The sequence below is a fragment of the Schistocerca americana genome, chromosome 2 (genome assembly GCF_021461395.2).
Source record: "Schistocerca americana isolate TAMUIC-IGC-003095 chromosome 2, iqSchAmer2.1, whole genome shotgun sequence".
Classification (NCBI taxonomy): Eukaryota; Metazoa; Arthropoda; class Insecta; order Orthoptera; family Acrididae; genus Schistocerca; species Schistocerca americana.
Window position 1 is genome coordinate 1,094,728,809 of NC_060120.1, and position 19,177 is coordinate 1,094,747,985.

The 19,177-nt window shown below is 41.0% G+C and overlaps 1 protein-coding gene across 1 annotated transcript in view; it reads left to right on the forward strand.

Moving 5' to 3' along the window:
• The window catches only part of LOC124596499 (putative E3 ubiquitin-protein ligase UNKL), a 268,521-nt gene that overhangs the window by 29,659 nt on the left and 219,685 nt on the right, over window positions 1-19,177 (forward strand). Inside the window, exon 4 of the mRNA XM_047135658.1 lies at window positions 9,326-9,425. Within this exon, the coding sequence (XP_046991614.1) occupies window positions 9,326-9,425 (100 nt within the window). The remainder of the gene's footprint in view (window positions 1-9,325; window positions 9,426-19,177) is intronic.

The following is a 19,177-nucleotide window of genomic DNA, read 5'->3' on the forward strand; positions in this document are numbered from 1 at the left end:
CACAGAGTACGCGAAGGGACTTGCCCCCCTTCTTGCAGCGGTGTACCGTAGGTCTCTAGAAGAGCGTAGCATTCCAAAGGATTGGAAAAGGGCACAGGTCATCCCCGTTTTCAAGAAGGGACGTCAAACAGATGTGCAGAACTATAGACCTATATCTCTAATGTCGATCAGTTGTAGAATTTCGGAACACGTATTATGTTCAAGTATATAATGACTTTTCTGGAGACTAGAAATCTTCTCTGTAGGAATCAGCATGGGTCTCGAAAAAGACTGTCATGTGAAACCCAGCTCGCGCTATTCGTCCACGAGACTCAGAGGGCCATAGACACGGATTCACAGGTAGATGCCGTGTTTCTTGACTTCCGCAAGGCGTTCGATACAGTTCCCCACAGTTGTTTAATGAACAAAGTAAGAGCATATGGACTATCAGACTAATTGTGTGATTGGATTGAAGAGTTCCTAGGTAACAGAACGCAGCATGTCATTCTCAATGGAGAGAAGTTTTCCGAAGTAAGAGTGATTTCAGATGTGCCGCAGGGGAGTGTTGTAGGACCGTTGCTATTCACAATATACATAAATGACCTTGTGTATGACATCGGAAGTTCACTGAGGCTTTTTGAGGATGATGCTGTGATATATCGAGAGGTTGTAACAATGGAAAATTGTACTGAAATGCAGGAGGATCTGCAGCGAATTGACGCATGGTGCAGGGAATGGCAATTGAATTTCAATGTAGACAGGTGTAATGTGCTGCGAATACATAGAAAGATAGATCCCTTATCATTTAGCTACAAAATAGCAGGTCAGCAACTGGAAGCAGTTAATTCCGTAAATTATCTGGGAGTACGCATTAGGAGTGATTTAAAATGGAATGATCATATAAAGTTGATCGTTTGTAAAGCAGATGCCAGACTGAGATTCATTGGAAGAATCCTAAGGAAATGCAATCCGAAAACAAAGGAAGTAGGTTACAGAACACTTGTTCGCCCACTGTTTGCATACTGCTCAGCAGTGTGAGATCCGCACCAGATAGGGTTGATAGAAGAGATAGAGAAGATCCAACGGAGAGCAGCGCGTTTTGTTACAGGATCATTTAGTAATCGCAAAAGCATTACGGAGATGATAGATAAATCCCAGTGGAAGACTCTACAGGAGAGACGCTCAGTAGCTCGGTACGGGCTTTTGTTGAAGTTTCAAGAACATACCTTCACCGAAGAGTCAAGCAGTATATTGCTCCATCCTACGTATATCACGCAAAGAGACCATGAGGATAAAATCAGATAGATTAGAGCCCACACAGAAGCATACCGACAATCCTTCCTTCCACGAACAATACGAGACTGGAATAGAAGGGAGAACCGATAGAGGTACTCAAGGTACCCTCTGCTACACACCGTCAGGTGGCTTGCGGAGTATGGATGTACATGATTGCAATCTCTGGCAGCTGAAGCCACTCTCCAAGCAGCATAACACAACACACGATGATAGCAGAATGCAAAAACTCGCTAAAACTCTTCCCCTGCAGGAACTAGAGCAACATTCACACCACCTCAAAAAACACTCTACCCTGCTCACTTCCTGCTTTTGCTTTGGAGTACAACTGTCCACTACCTCTATAACAACCTCCAGATCTTCCCCATGTCCCTCATAGCTGACAAAACTACTCTCACAGACCTACTACATTTACCCCACCCTCCAAACTCCCTCCCACCATCGTACAGAATCCAGAACCTAAACAGACTTGAAACACAGTCATGACCCTTTCCTCCAGATGCCTTAGCCCCATAGAAATACCAACCCTTTTCAAAGGCCTTATTGTTTGCCCCACTCCCAAATTCAAATGTGCATGACTTGTTAAAAACCTTCTTTCCTTATCCCGGTCCCTACAGTAGAAACACTTTTTCACCAACAACCTTACCAATCGGACTCCACCAAAAATTATTGTTGAACCCTGCATGACTCACTTCACTCCTCCATCCAGTCATGATCCACCCCCACTGCTCCAAAATCACCCCCTGTTAACTTTCCAGAATTTTTAACCTTAAACCTTGCCTCACAAATATTCCCCAAATCCCTCAACAAGCAAACTAACCTTACATCCTCATAAAGAGCTGTAGCCTACCATCTAAAAACTGATTCTGACCTTATAATCCTACCTGCGGACAAAGGCTCTTCCACTGTTGTTTTGAACTGCAAGGATTACCTGGAAGAAGGACTCCGCCAGCCACCTACAAACCTTGCCACAGTGACCCCATTCCAGAAATCCAGTAGGATCTCCAGTCATTCCTCAATCCTTAGGCCCATCCCAGAACCTCTCCCCAGAGTCCATTTCACTGCTCACCCCTACCAATCCCTGCATTCCTACTTTTTACATGCTTCCTAAATTGCATAAATCCAACCACCCAGGACACCCCATTATGGCTGGTTACAGTCCTTCCACTGAGAGAATCTGGTCTCTTGTAGACCAACCAACACCTTCAATCTGTTACCTGGATCCTACCCTCCTATATAAAAAAAATATCAAACATTTCCTCCACTGACTCTCCACAGTTCATCTCCGTTTACCTCACGCTGCCCTACTTGTCACTATTGATGCCACCTCCCTTTACACTAACATCCCTAATGCCCACGGCCTTACTACTATTGAACACTGCGCCTCCCAATGCCCAATGGATTCCAAACTGACCACCTCCTTCCTAGTCGCCCACAATTACAAGAGTTGAATCAAAAGTTAATTGGGTTTGGATGGGAATGTTTTAATAAAGCAAACACAGAAATAATCCTTAGAATGTGATCTTTAAATGCCAATATTCATTTTTCCACATAATCACCTGCCAGTTGGATACATTTCTGCCAACGATGAACAAGTTTTGTGAAGCCGTCACGGAAGAAGTCAACACCCTGTTTCAACAACCACAGTCTCGCAGTTCTCTCAACGTCTTCATCAGAAGTATGATGATGTCTCTGCAGATCGTCTTTCATTATCGGGAACAGATGGAAGTCAAACGGTGCTGAATCTGGACTGTATGGAGGATGCTGTAGGGTGGTGAGATTCAGTCTCTGAAGTGTTCTGCAGTGGTGGCACGTGAAGTGTGTGGTTTGGCATTGTCATGCTGCAGGAAAACATTTCCATTTCCCTTTTCCTTTTGGACCCTTGTTAGCCGTCATTTCAGAGTTCGCAGCATTGTGATGTAACGCTGTAAATTTATTGTTGTTCCACCAACGAGGAAATCGACATGGATAACACCATCTGCATCCCAGAACACAGTGGCGATGACTTTTCCAGCTTAGGGCTGCGTCTCGAATTTCTTTTTCTGGGGCGAGTCTTTGTGACGATATTCCATAGATATGTAGATGATGTACTGTGTATGTGGACAGGTACCAACAGACAACTGAACACATTCCTAGAACAATTAAATTCACAACACAAAAACATACAATTCACAATGGAGCTAGGTGAAAAATCCATAAACTTTTTAGACCTTAAAATAGATATCACCACAAATACACATACTTTCAAAATTTACAGAAAACCCACAACAACAGACACAGTTCACAACACCCAGTAACACACAAACATGCAGCTTTCCACTCCATGGTACATGGCCTCACATCCATACCTACGTCAAAACAGAATTTCCAAACAGAAGTAGACACCATTAAATCTATAGCATATAACAATATCTATAACCCTGAATTAGTTGACAAAATCCTGCACAAGAAACAAAGAAGGAAGCTCTTGCTCTACATTTATGCCCCATCTGCAATAATAACCACACCAAAAATCAACTGGTGTACTATTCCATATCTAGGTAAACTATCAGACAAACTAAAACACTGAAATCCCAAAACTATAAAACATCATTTTATGTAAGAGGCACTACAGCTGATCTCCTATTCAATAGCAAGGACAAAACTGATAAACTAGGCAACAATGGGGTCTACAAAATAACCTGCTCTGACTACAAGAAACTGTGCATTGGTCAAACGGGCTGGGCCATATCAACGAGGCTGACTGAACATGAACTCAGCTGGAGATTAAATAAATCAGACACCACCTTTGCTGAACATGTCCTCAAAGGAGGACACAAATATCTAACACACACAGAAGTGCTACATATAGCCAACAAAGGCAGAAATCTCTGCCTACTAGAAGCACTTGAAATTAACACACACTTAGCCCTAAATCCCCAGCTGGTTCTAAATGACTAATTGCAACTGAACTAATCACCACTCTTAAACTTTATACAATAAAGTAGACCTGCTACTAACCACAAAGCGTCCCAGTAGTAAACAAATTCACACCCCAGTATAATGTAACAACCATTATGTATTACATTCCTAACTGTAACTCAACTATAACAATGTTAATATTTGGTATATAGTAATGCACAATTTTTCTAATAACAAAATGTAACCCCCAAAGAAAAGATCGCTGTTGTACAACCAACAATTAGTGTCCAGTGCAACTGTTCACAACAAATACAAAAAAATTGTAATTTTGTAATAATGTGTATTCTAAATAATTCTAATTGTTGTCATACATGGTACTGACAAACCATAAAATGTAATTTATTATATTAAAGAACAGTTTTACAGAACGAAAAATCAAAGATCCGTTTGAAAATTCCATAGACAATACCACAACTAAAGATCGTATGTAAGTGTGTTGTATCTTAATCTAGAATGTTTGATTTGTAAGAACACAAGCTCCTTGTAAACTATAGCCAGTAGTTATCAGAAGATGGCCTAATAAGCCGAAAACTAGTTCATACAAATAAAAATCTGTAGAACAAAAAAATGCCTAAATGTTATTCAACCCTCAATATTCCATAGACTGACGTTTCGTCTCGGAGTCGTAATGGTGTACCCACGTTTCATCTGTCACAGTTGAATGGAGAAAGGCATCACCTTCATTCTCGTAATGCGAGAGGAGTTCCTAGCAAATTTCAAGCCTGTGTGCTTTCAATTCAGGAGTCGACGTCTGGGATACCAATCGCGCACAGATCTTCCGATAGCCAAGCAAAGCAATAATGTGACCCCCACATTCTTGTGAAATGCTGATTGTGTTTGCAGTTTCTCTCTGAGTGATACGACGATTGTCCTGAATCAATCCGTAAACATTTTGCTTGTGAAACTGGGTGGTTGCTGTCACAGGATGTCCAACTCTTTGTTTTTGACGCAGGTCAGATGTTCCTGCCTCACCATCTTTAAGCATACTCGCCAGACGACGTGCAGTACTCACATCAGCACAATCACCATAAACTGCTTTCGTTCTCTGATGAATCTCCATTGGGGTGACACCTTGTGCTGTCAAGAATTCAATGACTGCACGTTGCTTAAATCGCATTGACCGACCGTCTGTAACAACACAACTGTTCAATGCTAAGGCTTCCTGCCAACTGGAGCTGTAGAGAAGAGGCTACGGAACAAGCCAGTACCTGCTGCATACCTATGCTGCCAGCTGTTGAAGAGTTACGAAGATGGAGGCATTACTTTTCAGTCAACCTTTGTACTTCTCCCCTGAAGGCATTATCTACAAACAAATCCGGGTTATGGCTATGGGCACCCGCATGGTGCCATTCTATGCCACCTTATTCATGGGCTATCTAAAGGAATTCTTCCTAAACACCCAGAATCCTAAACCCATCACTTGGTTCAGGTTCAGTGATAACATCTTTGCAATCTGGATAGAGGGTGAGGACACACTATCCATGTTCCTCCAGAGCCTGAACTGCTTCTGCCCCATTTGCTTCACATGCCACCTTCCTAGACGTTGACCTCCACCTCGAAGATGGCTACATCAGTACCTCTCTCCATATCAAACCTACTAACCTCCATCAGTACCTCAACTTAGACGGCTGCTAACTGTTTCGTACCAAGAAGTCCCTTTCATACAACCTAGCCAACTGTGCATCGCATCTGCAGTGATGAGCAGTTCTTCTTGAAATATACCAAGGGTCTCACTGAACCCTGAACAAACCGCAATTATCCTCCCAACCTTGCACAAAAACAAATCTCCCATGCCGTATCTTTCCAGTCTCCCACCACCTCCCATAATTTCACCATCTGGCGACAGAGGAGCATTTCCCTCAACACTCAGTACCATCCAGGACTGGGTCAGCTGAATTACATTTTCCGCCAAGGTTTCGACTACTGTTTTCTCTCTCTCTCTCTCTCTCTCTCTCTCTCTCTCTCTCTCTCTCTCCCCCCCCCCCCCCTCCCCCCCCCCCCCCTCTTCTGGAGAAATTGCAGTGACAATCTGGAATTGTCAAAGTGTTGTCTGTCGGATATGAGAGACAACCTTTGATGGCCTGTCTGAGAACCTTTCAAGACTGTATGTAATATACTGTTTTTTAACTGAGCAGAAGAAGAACAAATGCTGGTATCACTGCGAATATGTCGATTTACCTCTCAGTTACGGGCAAAATTGCACAGTCTTCTAGGCTGCCAGTGACTGACAACCCTCCATGGTCGTGTGTCTACCGATTCACCTGTACTTGCGCAATACATTTCAGGCACATAAGCAAAAGATAATTGCCTATCTCTCACTGTAAACTGCCGGAGCCATGTAATGAGCCTTTCAGTGAACAGCAATTTCTCAGAGCTCTCGATGTGTCCCTCAGTTCAGCCCATTTCTTAACTGGTCACAGCCATATGACTCGGCACCTGAATACGGATTATAAATGCCACCTACTGGAAGTTCTCAGTTGTACGTGGCTGAGAGTCGGTGGGCAGTACCATCACTCAATCTCCGATTGGGCGAAAACTTAACGTCCACTTCAACTAGAGACCAATTAGTGTAATGAGTGTGTGATGCAAATTGCACCAGATGATGTCGTCTTGTCAAATGCTCAAACCGCGAGACATTTCATACAATTATCATTGTGTCTTCTGTGAGGAACATCTGCAGCTGACCGTACAGTCCTGTCGATAATGGCCGTTGGGAACAGAAACTGAAACATTGCATTGAAACAAGCGTTCTGTTCATAGTGCTGTGGAGTGTGGAAAAAACCACAAATTGGCATTCATAAGAAGAACAACAACACCAAAAATGTAACAGGAGCGTAATCTGTAAGAAATTGTCCGCGCAACCTGCCACTGATGATGCCTTGCAGAAAATAGAGGCGAAACGCGTATGGCACTAAAATTGTGTTTTATTCAGTAGCTGTCAGACGGTCCATAAGTAAAAATTATCAATATACCGTAATATTACACGCAACTGAGGAAGACAGGACTACAAAAGTTGAAGATGTCGAGTTCTTTTTGTCTCCAATTAGTGCTACCCCTGACAAGTGTCCGGTGGTGGATTTCTGAATTGAAATGCATTTAGAAATTTGTACATATCTTCACCTCCACCCTCTACAGTGTTCCCAGGGGTTGAACACAGACAACCCCCTTCCCTCCACCCGCCACCCGCCTGCCCCCTGTACCTACCCAGGTACATGTACATGTAGATGTATTCCAAGTTTCCTGAAATACTTGGTGGAATATAAATAATCAAATGAATGAAGGTAATAACTGACTATAGTAGAGATGTTGAGTGCTCAATAGCCATATAAATGTGATTGAAAACATGCTTTTGGGTTATAGCCTTCTTCAGGACTTAATATTACAGCACACACACAAAAAAGTGCACAGCTGTGTTGTCATTGCCGACTACTTTGTACTGGCAGTGTGTGTGTGTGTGTGTGTGTGCGCGCGCGCGCGCGCGTGTGTGTGTGTGTGTGTGTGTGTGTGTGTGTGTGTGTGTGTGTGTGTGCGTGTGCGTGTGTGCGCGCGCGCGCGCGTACGTACGTGCTAATTCGAAGTGGTAATACTAGAAACTTAAAGAAATGAATGTACCATGATATTGCCAAAATTAAAAATTCGTATGTTATCATCATACATATTGATAATTAACATTTGATTGAGGTACTATAGATTTGGAATTCTATTCTGTTGAGGCAGTGTGTATAAAAGTAATCCAATTTTTTGTAGCAATATTTTCGTCTATTTGTATTAACATATCTAAAACATTGTCTTGTGTGAGCAGCAAGATGCCACATGTGAAGTACTCTAAACCAAATGCTGCTGTTCTTTCATGTCAGGTTTCGTAGGACTGGCTTCTGGAAACTGTAATATAAAATTCCATTTATTTTTTAGTATATAGAAAATCTTACAATTTATTACAGCGGAGTTACAGTTAACTTAACAGTCGTTGATGAGGTATATTAACTTAATGTCCTATTGTTACTACAAGTACACGAAATATAAATTTCCACAAGTGAAGTGAAGCTGTGTCTAAATTATTGAAATGGCATGGAACTTGCCATGTACATTTCTGACAGTGTAGACTTTTTCTGAGAGATTAAGTGTGAATATTCAAAGTAAAAAATTACATGTACTGGAAGAACAAAAAGTCAGTATAAATTTGATAACTTAATAAACCACGGAATAATGTAGATAGAGGGGTAAAAATTGACACACGTGCTTGGAATGACATGGGGTTTTATTAGAACCGAAAAACCAAAGTTCACAAAATGTCCAACAGATGGCGCGTCGTTTGGTGATGATTGTGTGCTCAGCCGCCACTTTCATCATGCTTGGTCTCCCAGGTCCCCAGACCTCAGTTCATGCGATTATTTGGCTTTGGGGTTACCTGAAGTCGCAAGTGTATCGTGATCGACAGACATCTCTAGGGATGCTGAAAGACAACATCCGACGCCAATGCCTCACCATAACTCCAGACATGCTTTACAGTGCTGTTCGCAACATTATTCCTCGACTACAGCTATTGTTGAGGAATGATGGTGGACATAGCATTTCCTATAAAGAACATCATCTTTGCTTTGTGTTACATTGTTATGCCAATTATTGCTATTCTGTTCAGATGAAGCACCATCTGTCGGACACTTTTTGAACTTTTGTATTTTTTTTGGTTCTAATAAAACCCCATGTCATTCCAAGCATGTGTGTCAATTTGTACCTCTCTATCTATATTATTCCGTGATTTATTCAGTTTTCAAATTTATACTGACTTTTTGATCAACCGGTATTTATTGAAGGTTGTTTGAGAAGTAATTCTTTTGGTTATCTGTTGTAGTTTTATTCCTTGTAAATGCAGGCAAATAGATATCTTTTTTATCGTGCTGAGTGTAATTGCTGACTTATCTGATGCTGTCCTCACAAGCGTTTCTTGTTTTCCTTATCTCCGCAGAATGTAAAACGCATCTTGCTCATTGCATGATGTTTGTATTGATGCAAATGAGGCAATAATAAAGCAATGATGGATAATTTGTATTTATGCATCTTCATATATGTATCTCGTGTTATGTTTTTACAGTTGCTAGAACATCCTGAATCAGATCCAAGTGTCATAAGTAATGGACCAAATGCACTGGATAAGGAACGAAATTTAATGAATGAAGACCCTAAGTGGCAAGGTAACTATATGACCTATCGTAGTACAGTACTCACATATTATGCTCACAGGGGGAAGATGGAAATACAGTGTAGTGCTTAGAGAATTTCGGAGTAAATCCTAGAACCACTCGGCCTTCCACTGTTTTGAACACCCGATATTTTAGAGGTGAATGGGAGAAACTAATATGCCCTGCTGTGCATTGCCTATTTGTATGTGCAGGTCAAAAAGCAGTTACGAGAAAAAGATGGACCCGGCGGCCAAACAGCGGCAGACAAGTACCTGCTGTACAGTCCCCAGAGTTTCTGTGTATGGGTCGTGAAGAACAAGGAAAGTTTCTGTAGTGTTCCGTGATCTTTTTAGTGTATGTGTTGATTGTAAAAAGACTAACGAACAATTGAATATAGATTTCTATGTTCATTCATGTATTAGACTCGTTTGAGAATAGAGACTTTTGAATTACTTCAAGTCTTGGCTATAAACGAAGCAAGACACATGTGTAAATGAGTATTGTTTAAGGGATAAGTTAGCTTGCAGAACTTATTGTCTGTGAAAGTTGAAAATATATAGTGATTGAACTGAAAAGTATTTTATGAGTACCAAAATTATTTTAAGGATAGAGAAGTATTTTAATAAACTCCTTTAACCAGCTACAGTCTTCAGACAAGAAGCTTTTGGGAGATCAATGTAGCTGATTACCCAGAGAAGAGGATCGGCTACACACAACATGCAAGTTAACTGATTTGAGATGCGTGTGAGCCTTGCAACCCAATAGCACACTGTCTCTTGTCCTCCGAAAAACGTTAGAACGTGGCGACCGTGACAGTAACAAGGTGATGTAGAACCGTCACAATAATCAACCATAAGTGCATATTTCTGTATGTGCACATTCTTTCCCCCTACAACACTTTACACTTCTCACATGCTTTTAATCTGTACTTTCATTGTTTGCGTCTTCATGTTATGGTGTGTGTATGTGGAAGTGTGTTTGTGTAGCCCGATTCTTTGGCCTACTTATATGAAATAAGTTGAAGGTTATTGGAAACCACGGAAAATAAGGAGTTCAGCGATAGAAGTATATGCATATGGAAAGAGGAAAAGATAGACTGGTACTCAGATGAGAAGTGAGAAAGGAAAAAGTAGAAATGGTTGCCGAGATCGAAGAAGAGAAAGAAGATGGCTCCCAAAGACAGGAAACGCTTCCCACCGCCCTTCCCCAGGATCCTTACTTTGCCGGTACTTGAGTGAGAAGCCGGAGGAGGTATGATGTTAAACGTCTCTTACAGAACGGATATTCTGACCTTCACCTTTGAAGTCCCCGAAGAAAAATCTTAGCAACCCCTATGGAACAGCAAATGGTGAAGAATCAGTCACACTTGTCTGTGAAGGTTGTCTGAAAGGTGTGGTGTGCATGTAGTGTTAGTCAAGCTTGTACTTGCACTACCCACCCCTTGCAAAACTAATGGAAACCCTCCCATCCACTTCATGTCTCATAAAAGGTATAGAATGTTCTATGAAAATAGAAAATTATACACTACGATAACATAGTTGTTTAGTCATTCGGTTTATACTATACTTTTATACACATATAAAATTCTCTGTTCAGTTTAACTCGTCTCGACATCACATGGTTTAAATAGTACCGTCATATTATACTTTCCACTAATATAACATTCTGTTTGTTTCACTTCAAGTCACTGTTCATCCATGATTCTCTTAAATTGGTCTCAATCTTGTCATGTCTGGTTTCCTACATACTAAAATTATAGGATATTTTAAGAATTCAAGAACAGATTACAGAATAGTTTAAGATTTGAAGGGAATTTGGTTGCAGGACAAATAGTACAGAAGAAACACCGAAAACAACTGGGGATCTGACGGTCGTCACTCTTCCCGATAACACAGAACGTTAACGTCCTTGGGAGACAAATGTGACTCCGCCCAGATCCCATGGATCTGACATTAACCTCACTCAATTACTTATGGACCAATACTTCTCGTTATATTTTGTGAGAAAGCCTCCCCACAACAAAACAATTATCACTTTACTAAGAAACACATTATGTAAAGTTATTCTATTTTCTACTTTGTCATGGATAAGCTTGAATTCTTCGCAAAAGTCGTCCATAACCTTGCATGCATCATTAAGTTCGGAAAAAGCAACCGTTGAGATGTTTCCGGAGATTATAGTCTCGGTAACTTCTCGATCTTTAATTAGTTCAAATGGTTCCACCAAACTACTTACATTTATAATGTCAAAGTTGGTTATTTTTCCTTTAAAACTTCGTCCCACATTATTTACTCGTGTACTGACATCTGTAATTTGCGATTGAACTATTGGCAATAACTTGTCCTGTTTCTGAACACTCTACTTTAAGGTGTGTAATCCATGTTTTAGAACATCGAACGTAACATTGCATACACTTTGAAATTATCCTAATTTTTCGACAAGTTCTGTTTCTACATGTCAAATTGTTAATTTTATAGTTAAATTTTGAAGTTGCTCATCCTGTCTCTGGTTGAATTCAGTAAATAGTTGATTAACGTGAGTATCCAAAGAACTATTTAATTCACCTTTCAAATCTATCTTAAAATTTTCCACTTTAGTGGTTAAAATATCAAATTCAGTCTTCAAATTTCCTATACCTTCTCGCAACTGGTTAAATTCCTTACTTTGTTCATCTACTTTTGCACTTAACAATCCTAAAGTCTTATTCTGAATGTCCAATTTATTATGTACTTGAATATTCACTGTGTCTATTTCTCTACTTAAATTAGCATTCTCTGCATCTAGCCATTCACTGAAAGTTACACTTCGTGCTTCTAGTTTTTCACCTAAATTCGCACTCAGTTCATCTCTCAGGGAAGCATTTTGAGAATTTAAATTTTTACTTAGAGTAGTAATTTGAGCATTTGACTCCGTTCTTACTGAGTCTAACTTTAGACATAGTTCTTTGATTAAATTTGCTACTTCAGACCAGTCTGGTGTTTCCTTATTCACTGTTGTAGCCATGGCTGGTTCTGGTAGTTACTGCTCTTGATGTGTAACTTTATTGAATTTAGACCTGGTAATCATCTAAAAGAAAACACACCACTGAGTACAATAACTACACTAACAGCTTATCATTCAACAGTTCCTTCAACTTTACCAAGCAATTATTGTTTTTCACTCATCCAGCATAGAGTTCTAGCTGCTTTGGTGAGCGGATGTGTAATCAGTGCCAGTGGACAGCATTGGTGCTGGCAGTGTCGGTGGCTGGTTAGTCGCCACACCTGATCTTCTTAGTCGAAAACTTGAGGTCTTCTCTCCATTCTCCCCCCCCCCCCCCCCCCCCCCACACACACACACACACACACACACACACACACACACACCCCCCAATCCCCTATCCACTATTACTTTTTCACGTCTTTTACTGCGTTGCACTCGTAACTTTCTTCCATGGGTTTATTGGACTCTGTACAATTACTGGAAACAGTTCTCGTATCTTGTTAGGTCTAGTTACTATGACAACACCTAATATCTTCTTCTCGTTTCTGTCTTGAAATGCCTTTTTTCTTCGGGTCCTGTCACTTAGGTCTCCACGTTCTAACGTTTTTCGGAGGGCAAGAGACAGTGTGCTATTGGGTTGCAAGGCTCACACGCCTCTCAATTCAGTTAACTTGCATGTTGTGTGTAGCCGATTCTCTTCTCTGGCTAATCAGCTACATTGATCTCCCAAAAGCTTCTTGTCTGAAGACTGTAGCTGGTTAAAGGAGTTTATTAAAATACTTCTCTATCCTTGAAATAATTTTGGTACTCATAAAATACTTTTCAGTTCAATCACTATATGTGAGGCGGAAAGCAAAAAGGGACCTCTTGTTGAAAATTTAGGAATTTGAGTTTTTGTTGTTTTTACATTCAGCATTAAATTCTGAACAACCTGTAAAAAAAAATTATTTCTATCTCTAAATTTGAGGAAGTTATGGCAGGTTGTGTATATATATATATATATATACACAAAGATGAGGTGACTTACCGAACAAAAGCGCTGGCAGGTCGATAGATACACAAACATACACACAAAATTCAAGCTTTCGCAACAAACTGTTGCCTCATCAGGAAAGAGGGAAGGAGAGGGGAAGACGAAAGGAAGTGGGTTTTAAGGGAGAGGGTAAGGAGTCATTCCAATCCCGGGAGCGGAAAGACTTACCTTAGGGGGAAAAAGGGACAGGTATACACTAGCACATATCCATCCACACATACAGACACAAGCAGACAAAATATATATATATATATATATATATATATATATATATATATATATATATATATATATATATATACCTTCAACCTGCCATAACTTCCTCAAATTTATATATATAAATAAAAACACAGATGATGTGATTTACCGAACGAAAGTGCTGGCAGGCCGATAGACACAAAAACATACACATGAAATTCAAGCTTTCTCAACAAACTGTTGCCTCATCAGGAAAGAGGGAAGGAGAGGGAAAGACGAAAGGATGTGGGTTTCAAGGGAGAGGGTAAGGAGTCATTCCAATCCCGGGAGCGGAGAGACTTACCTTAGGGGGAAAGAAGCGGTATACACTCGCACACACACAGACACATTTCCATCCGCACATACACGGACACAAGCAGACATTTGTAAAGGCAAAGAGTTTGGGCAGAGATGTCAGTCGAGGCGGAAGTACAGAGGCAAAGATGTTGTTGAAAGACAGGTGAGGTATGAGCGGTGGCAAATTGAAATTAGCGGAGACTGAGGCCTGGCGGGTAACGAGAAGAGAGGATATACTGAAGGGCAAGTTCCCATCTCCGGAGTTCTGACAGGTTGGTGTTGGTGGGAAGTATCCAGATAACCCGGACGGTGGAACACTGTGCCAAGATGTGCTGGCCGTGCACCAAGGCATGTTTAGCCACAGGGTGATCCTCATTACCAACAAACACTGTCTGCCTGTGTCCATTCATGCGAATGGACAGTTTGTTGCTGGTCATTCCCACATAGAAAGCTTCACAGTGTAGGCAGGTCAGTTGGTAAATCACGTGGGTGCTTTCACACATGGCTCTGCCTTTGCTCGTGTACACCTTCCGGGTTACAGGACTGGAGTAGGTGGTGGTGGGAGGGTGCATGGGACAGGTTTTACACCGGGGGCGGTTACAAGGGTAGGAGCCAGAGGGTAGGGAAGGTGGTTTCAACCCAAAGTTTGGTACAGATTTATTGATGACATCTTCATGATCTGGACTCACAGTGAAGAAGAACTCCAGAATTTCCTCTCCAACCTCAACTCCTTTGGTTCCATCAGATTCACCTGGTCCTACTCCAAATCCCATGCCACTTTCCTTGACGTTGACCTCCACCTGTCCAATGGCCAGCTTAACACGTCCGTCCACATCAAACCCACCAACAAGCAACAGTACCTCCATTATGACAGCTGCCACCCATTCCACATCAAACGGTCCTTTCCCTACAGCCTAGGTCTTCGTGGCAAACGAATCTGCTCCAGTCCGGAATACCTGAACCATTACACCAACAACCTGAAAACAGCTTTCGTATCCCGCAACTACCCTCCCGACCTGGTACAGAAGCAAATAACCAGAGCCACTTCCTCATCTCCTCAAACCCAGAACCTCCCACAGAAGAACCCCAAAAGTGCCCCACTTGTGACAGGATACTTTCCGGGACTGGATCAGACTCTGAATGTGGCTCTCCAGCAGGGATACGACTTCCTCAAATCCTGCCCTGAAATGAGATCCAGCCTTCATGAAATCCTCCCCACTCCACCAAGAGTGTCTTTCTGCCGTCCACCTAACCTTCGTAACCTCTTAGTTCATCCCTATGAAATCCCCAATCCACCTTCCCTACCCTCCGGCTCCTACCCTTGTAACCGCCCCCGGTGTAAAAGCTGTCCCATGCACCTTCCCACCACCACCTACTCCAGTCCTGTAACCCGGAAGGTGTACACGAGCAAAGGCAGAGCCACGTGTGAAAGCACCCACGTGATTTACCAACTGACCTGCCTACACTGTGAAGCTTTCTATGTGGGAATGACCAGCAACAAACTGTCCATTCGCATGAAAGGACACAGGCAGACGGTGTTTGTTGGTAATGAGGATCACCCTGTGGCTAAACATGCCTTGGTGCACGGACAGCACATCTTGGCACAGTGTTCCACCGTCCGGGTTATCTGGATACTTCCCACTAACACCAACCTGTCAGAACTCCGGAGATGGGAACTTGCCCTTCAGTATATCCTCTCTTCTCGTTACCCGCCAGGCCTCAGTCTCCGCTAATTTCAATTTGCCACCGCTCATACCTCACCTGTCTTTCAACAACATCTTTGCCTCTGTACTTCCGCCTCGACTGACATCTCTGCCCAAACTCTTTGCCTTTACAAATGTCTGCTTGTGTCTGTGTATGTGCGGATGGATATGTGTGTGTGTGCGCGAGTGTATACCCCTTCCTTCTCCCCAAGGTAAGTCTTTCCGCTCCCGGGATTGGAATGACTCCTTACCCTCTCCCTTAAAACCCACATCCTTTCGTCTTTCCCTCTCCTTCCCTCTTTCCTGATGAGGCAACAATTTGTTGCGAAAGCTTGAATTTCATGTGTATGTTTGTGTTTATTTGTGTGTCTATCGACCCGCCAGCACTTTCATTCAGTAAGTCACATCATCTGTGTTTTTAGATATATTTTTCCCACGTGGAGTGTTTCCCTCTATATATATATATATAATTTCGTATATGTATATTTCGTTTGTGTGTCTGTCGACCTGCCAGCACTTTCGTTTGGTAAGTCACATCGTCTTTGTTTTTAGATATATTTTTCCTACGTGGAATGTTTCCCTCTATTATAACTATAAAGACGAGGTGACTTACCGAACGAAAGCGCTGGCAGGTCGATAGACACACAAACATACACACAAAATTCAAGCTTTCGCAACAAACTGTTGCCTCATCAGGAAAGAGGGAAGGAGAGGGAAAGACGAAAGGATGTGGGTTTTAAGGGAGAGGGTAAGGAGTCATTCCAATCCTGGGAGCGGAAAGACTTACCTTAGGGGGAAAAAATGACGTCTGCTTGTGTCTGTATATGTGCGGATGTATATGTGTGTGTGTGTGCGAGTGTATACCCGTCCTTTTTTCCCCCTAAGGTAAGTCTTTCCGCTCCCGGGATTGGAATGACTCCTTACCCTCTCCCTTAAAACCCACATTCTTTCGTCTTTCCCTCTCCTTCCCTCTTTCCTGATGAGGTAACAGTTTGTTGCGAAAGCTTGAATTTTGTGATATATATATATATATATAATGTCCTTTGTGAAGTGGATTGGAGATTTTTAAATTAACACTTCACAATAAGCGGATTACTCCCTCAGACTTATATCACATTAGAGAGTTAATATATTTGAAACCAAATAAATTGGCCACTTGTTGAGAGAAATAAATCATTCCCTGTGCTTATTTTTTTTTTTTTTTTTTTTTTTTTTTTTTTTTTTTTTTTTTTTTTTTTTTTTTTTTTTTTTGGCGCTATATTTATATTTTTACACTTTGTTATGGCATTTTTTGGATCATGTTTTGATTCTGGAGCAATTAATGGGACTAGAATCACAAGAAATTGGAATTCACAAATCATCCAAAATAGATTAGTGAGATCCCATATTTTGTAGTTGCCAAAGGACTTCATTTTCTGTTCATAAAAAAAAGTCTGAATGAGCTCAAAGGCACTTTTAACAAGAGCATTTTCGCCTCTCCTTTGGTTTTGGAATATTTGTTTGGTCAGGTTCTTCTTCAGGATCTTCAGTGTCAGACTTGAGTTTCTGGTTCACGTTCTGAGCGTACTTTGGGACACAGAATGTCTTTGTTGTTCTCTTTGCAGTAGGTCCTGATATTTTGTGATCCCTGGAGGAATTACTGCAGCAGGAAACTCAATGGGTCCATTGTCATTGGGGAAGATGCGGTACACAAATTCATTTCCATCAATGTCCAATTTGTAATGTACTCTACCTTTGTAGCTAACGTTGAACTCAAAAGTGATTGTATTTAGTTATGTGAGGTACTTTGTTAGCATTACTATCCTTCAAGAAATTTAGCCAGTCATATGTAATCACAGCAACTTCACCTATTTCATTTCCAACAGCAACAGCTGAGTTAACATGTGTTGTAGGTGTAGATTTCTCAATGCAATCGGTGAATTCTTGTATGGTAGAGATATAGGTGACCCTACATCTTTTCTTTAAAAGTCCAAATGCCTAGTCACATGCAAAATTTCATGTGACGTACTGGCATGAATGACAAAACTGATTCTCCAAGCAAGATATCCTAATAAGATATTGTTCTTGTTCTGACCTACACAATTGTCATCATGAATGAACATTGTGTCTTCTCCATGACTGTAGTTTTCCAAGTGTCTTCTCCATGACTGTAGTTTTCCAAGTAGTTGTGGAAAAGACTGACAATAACGTTGGATCCTTGTGTTGTTCCTACACTTTCTGGTAGTAGACAGTTTACTTGTTTGTTCACATTATCACACATAACCTCAAATATTCCTATTCTGAATGGTACCAAGAAATAAATAGGTCCAGGCTGCAACGGGTTGCGGGGTATGTGAACCTGCTGGGCCATGTCAAAACTGTTGTGTACACAACTTCTAACACCATCTCCAAAATTTTCCGTAGTCTTTTTGATAGTTCCCTTATAAAACTCTCTTTCTTTTGCAACAAGTTGTAGATGGGACCTCATTTTTTTTTTCAATAGTTTCCATTTTAGTTTCTTCAGGTACTGAAGCCATTGCAGTTCCTGATGTGAAATGCCGTTGGCAAAATGCACAAAGATATGATTTGGACGTCATGACAACTATTTCTGGGCATATCTCCTTCCAAATATTACAGAACACTCTACTTGGTACTGGTTTTTCGGGCATATCATTTGTAAAGGAAGTTTCAAAAATTTTGGCTTTATTATCACTTGAAGGTAGAAGTATGAAATTTGCATTATACTGAGTGCTACTTCTGCCTGGCAAAATTATGGCATGTTGTTCTGCGTAATTGCGTAAAAAAAAACATTACAACGAACTCTGAATCAGAAAAAGAAGTCACATTCTTAGGAAGTTTTCTTGCATTACCATGAGCTTTGACAATCAATCCTGTGTCATCATACACTTTTGTTAGGCGCTTTAGTCTTTTAATTTTAATATTGTTGGAAAACATGTAAGTGTTTTTACAAACATGCCAACCTTTTACTAAGTGTTTACTTCATGGTTGTTTCCTCTCAGTTTGTACTTTATGCTTACGAGCTGTCAAAGAAGAATCTGAAGTTACACACCACAATTGGCCTAAAATTACTTGAGCTAATGTGTTGACTTTGTTCTCATAATGATCAGTCTCAGCACATTCACAACGCATTTCCAAATATTCATCAACTGAATAGTAATTGCAACATTCTTCTTTGCACCTGCAACTCTCTTTTAAAAACTCTGAAACGAGAGCATGGTCTCTGTCAGCATCAAAAGAGTCAATTGAATTTATGCAGTCATCAGTCACGACCAGGTCAAAGTCTTCAGCACCACCATTCTCATCTACAACTTGATCACTATTAACATTTCGTTCTATTTCAATAATAACATTATCAATAACATTATTGTTTTTACCTAAGGCTTCATTAAACTTCGGAATGTCTTGTAATAAAGAAATATCAGTTAGGTTAACTGACTCATCACTTGATTCGTCACTACTTGGCATTCTTTCAGAAAAATAATCTTGAAATACTTCATAATCTTCATCACATA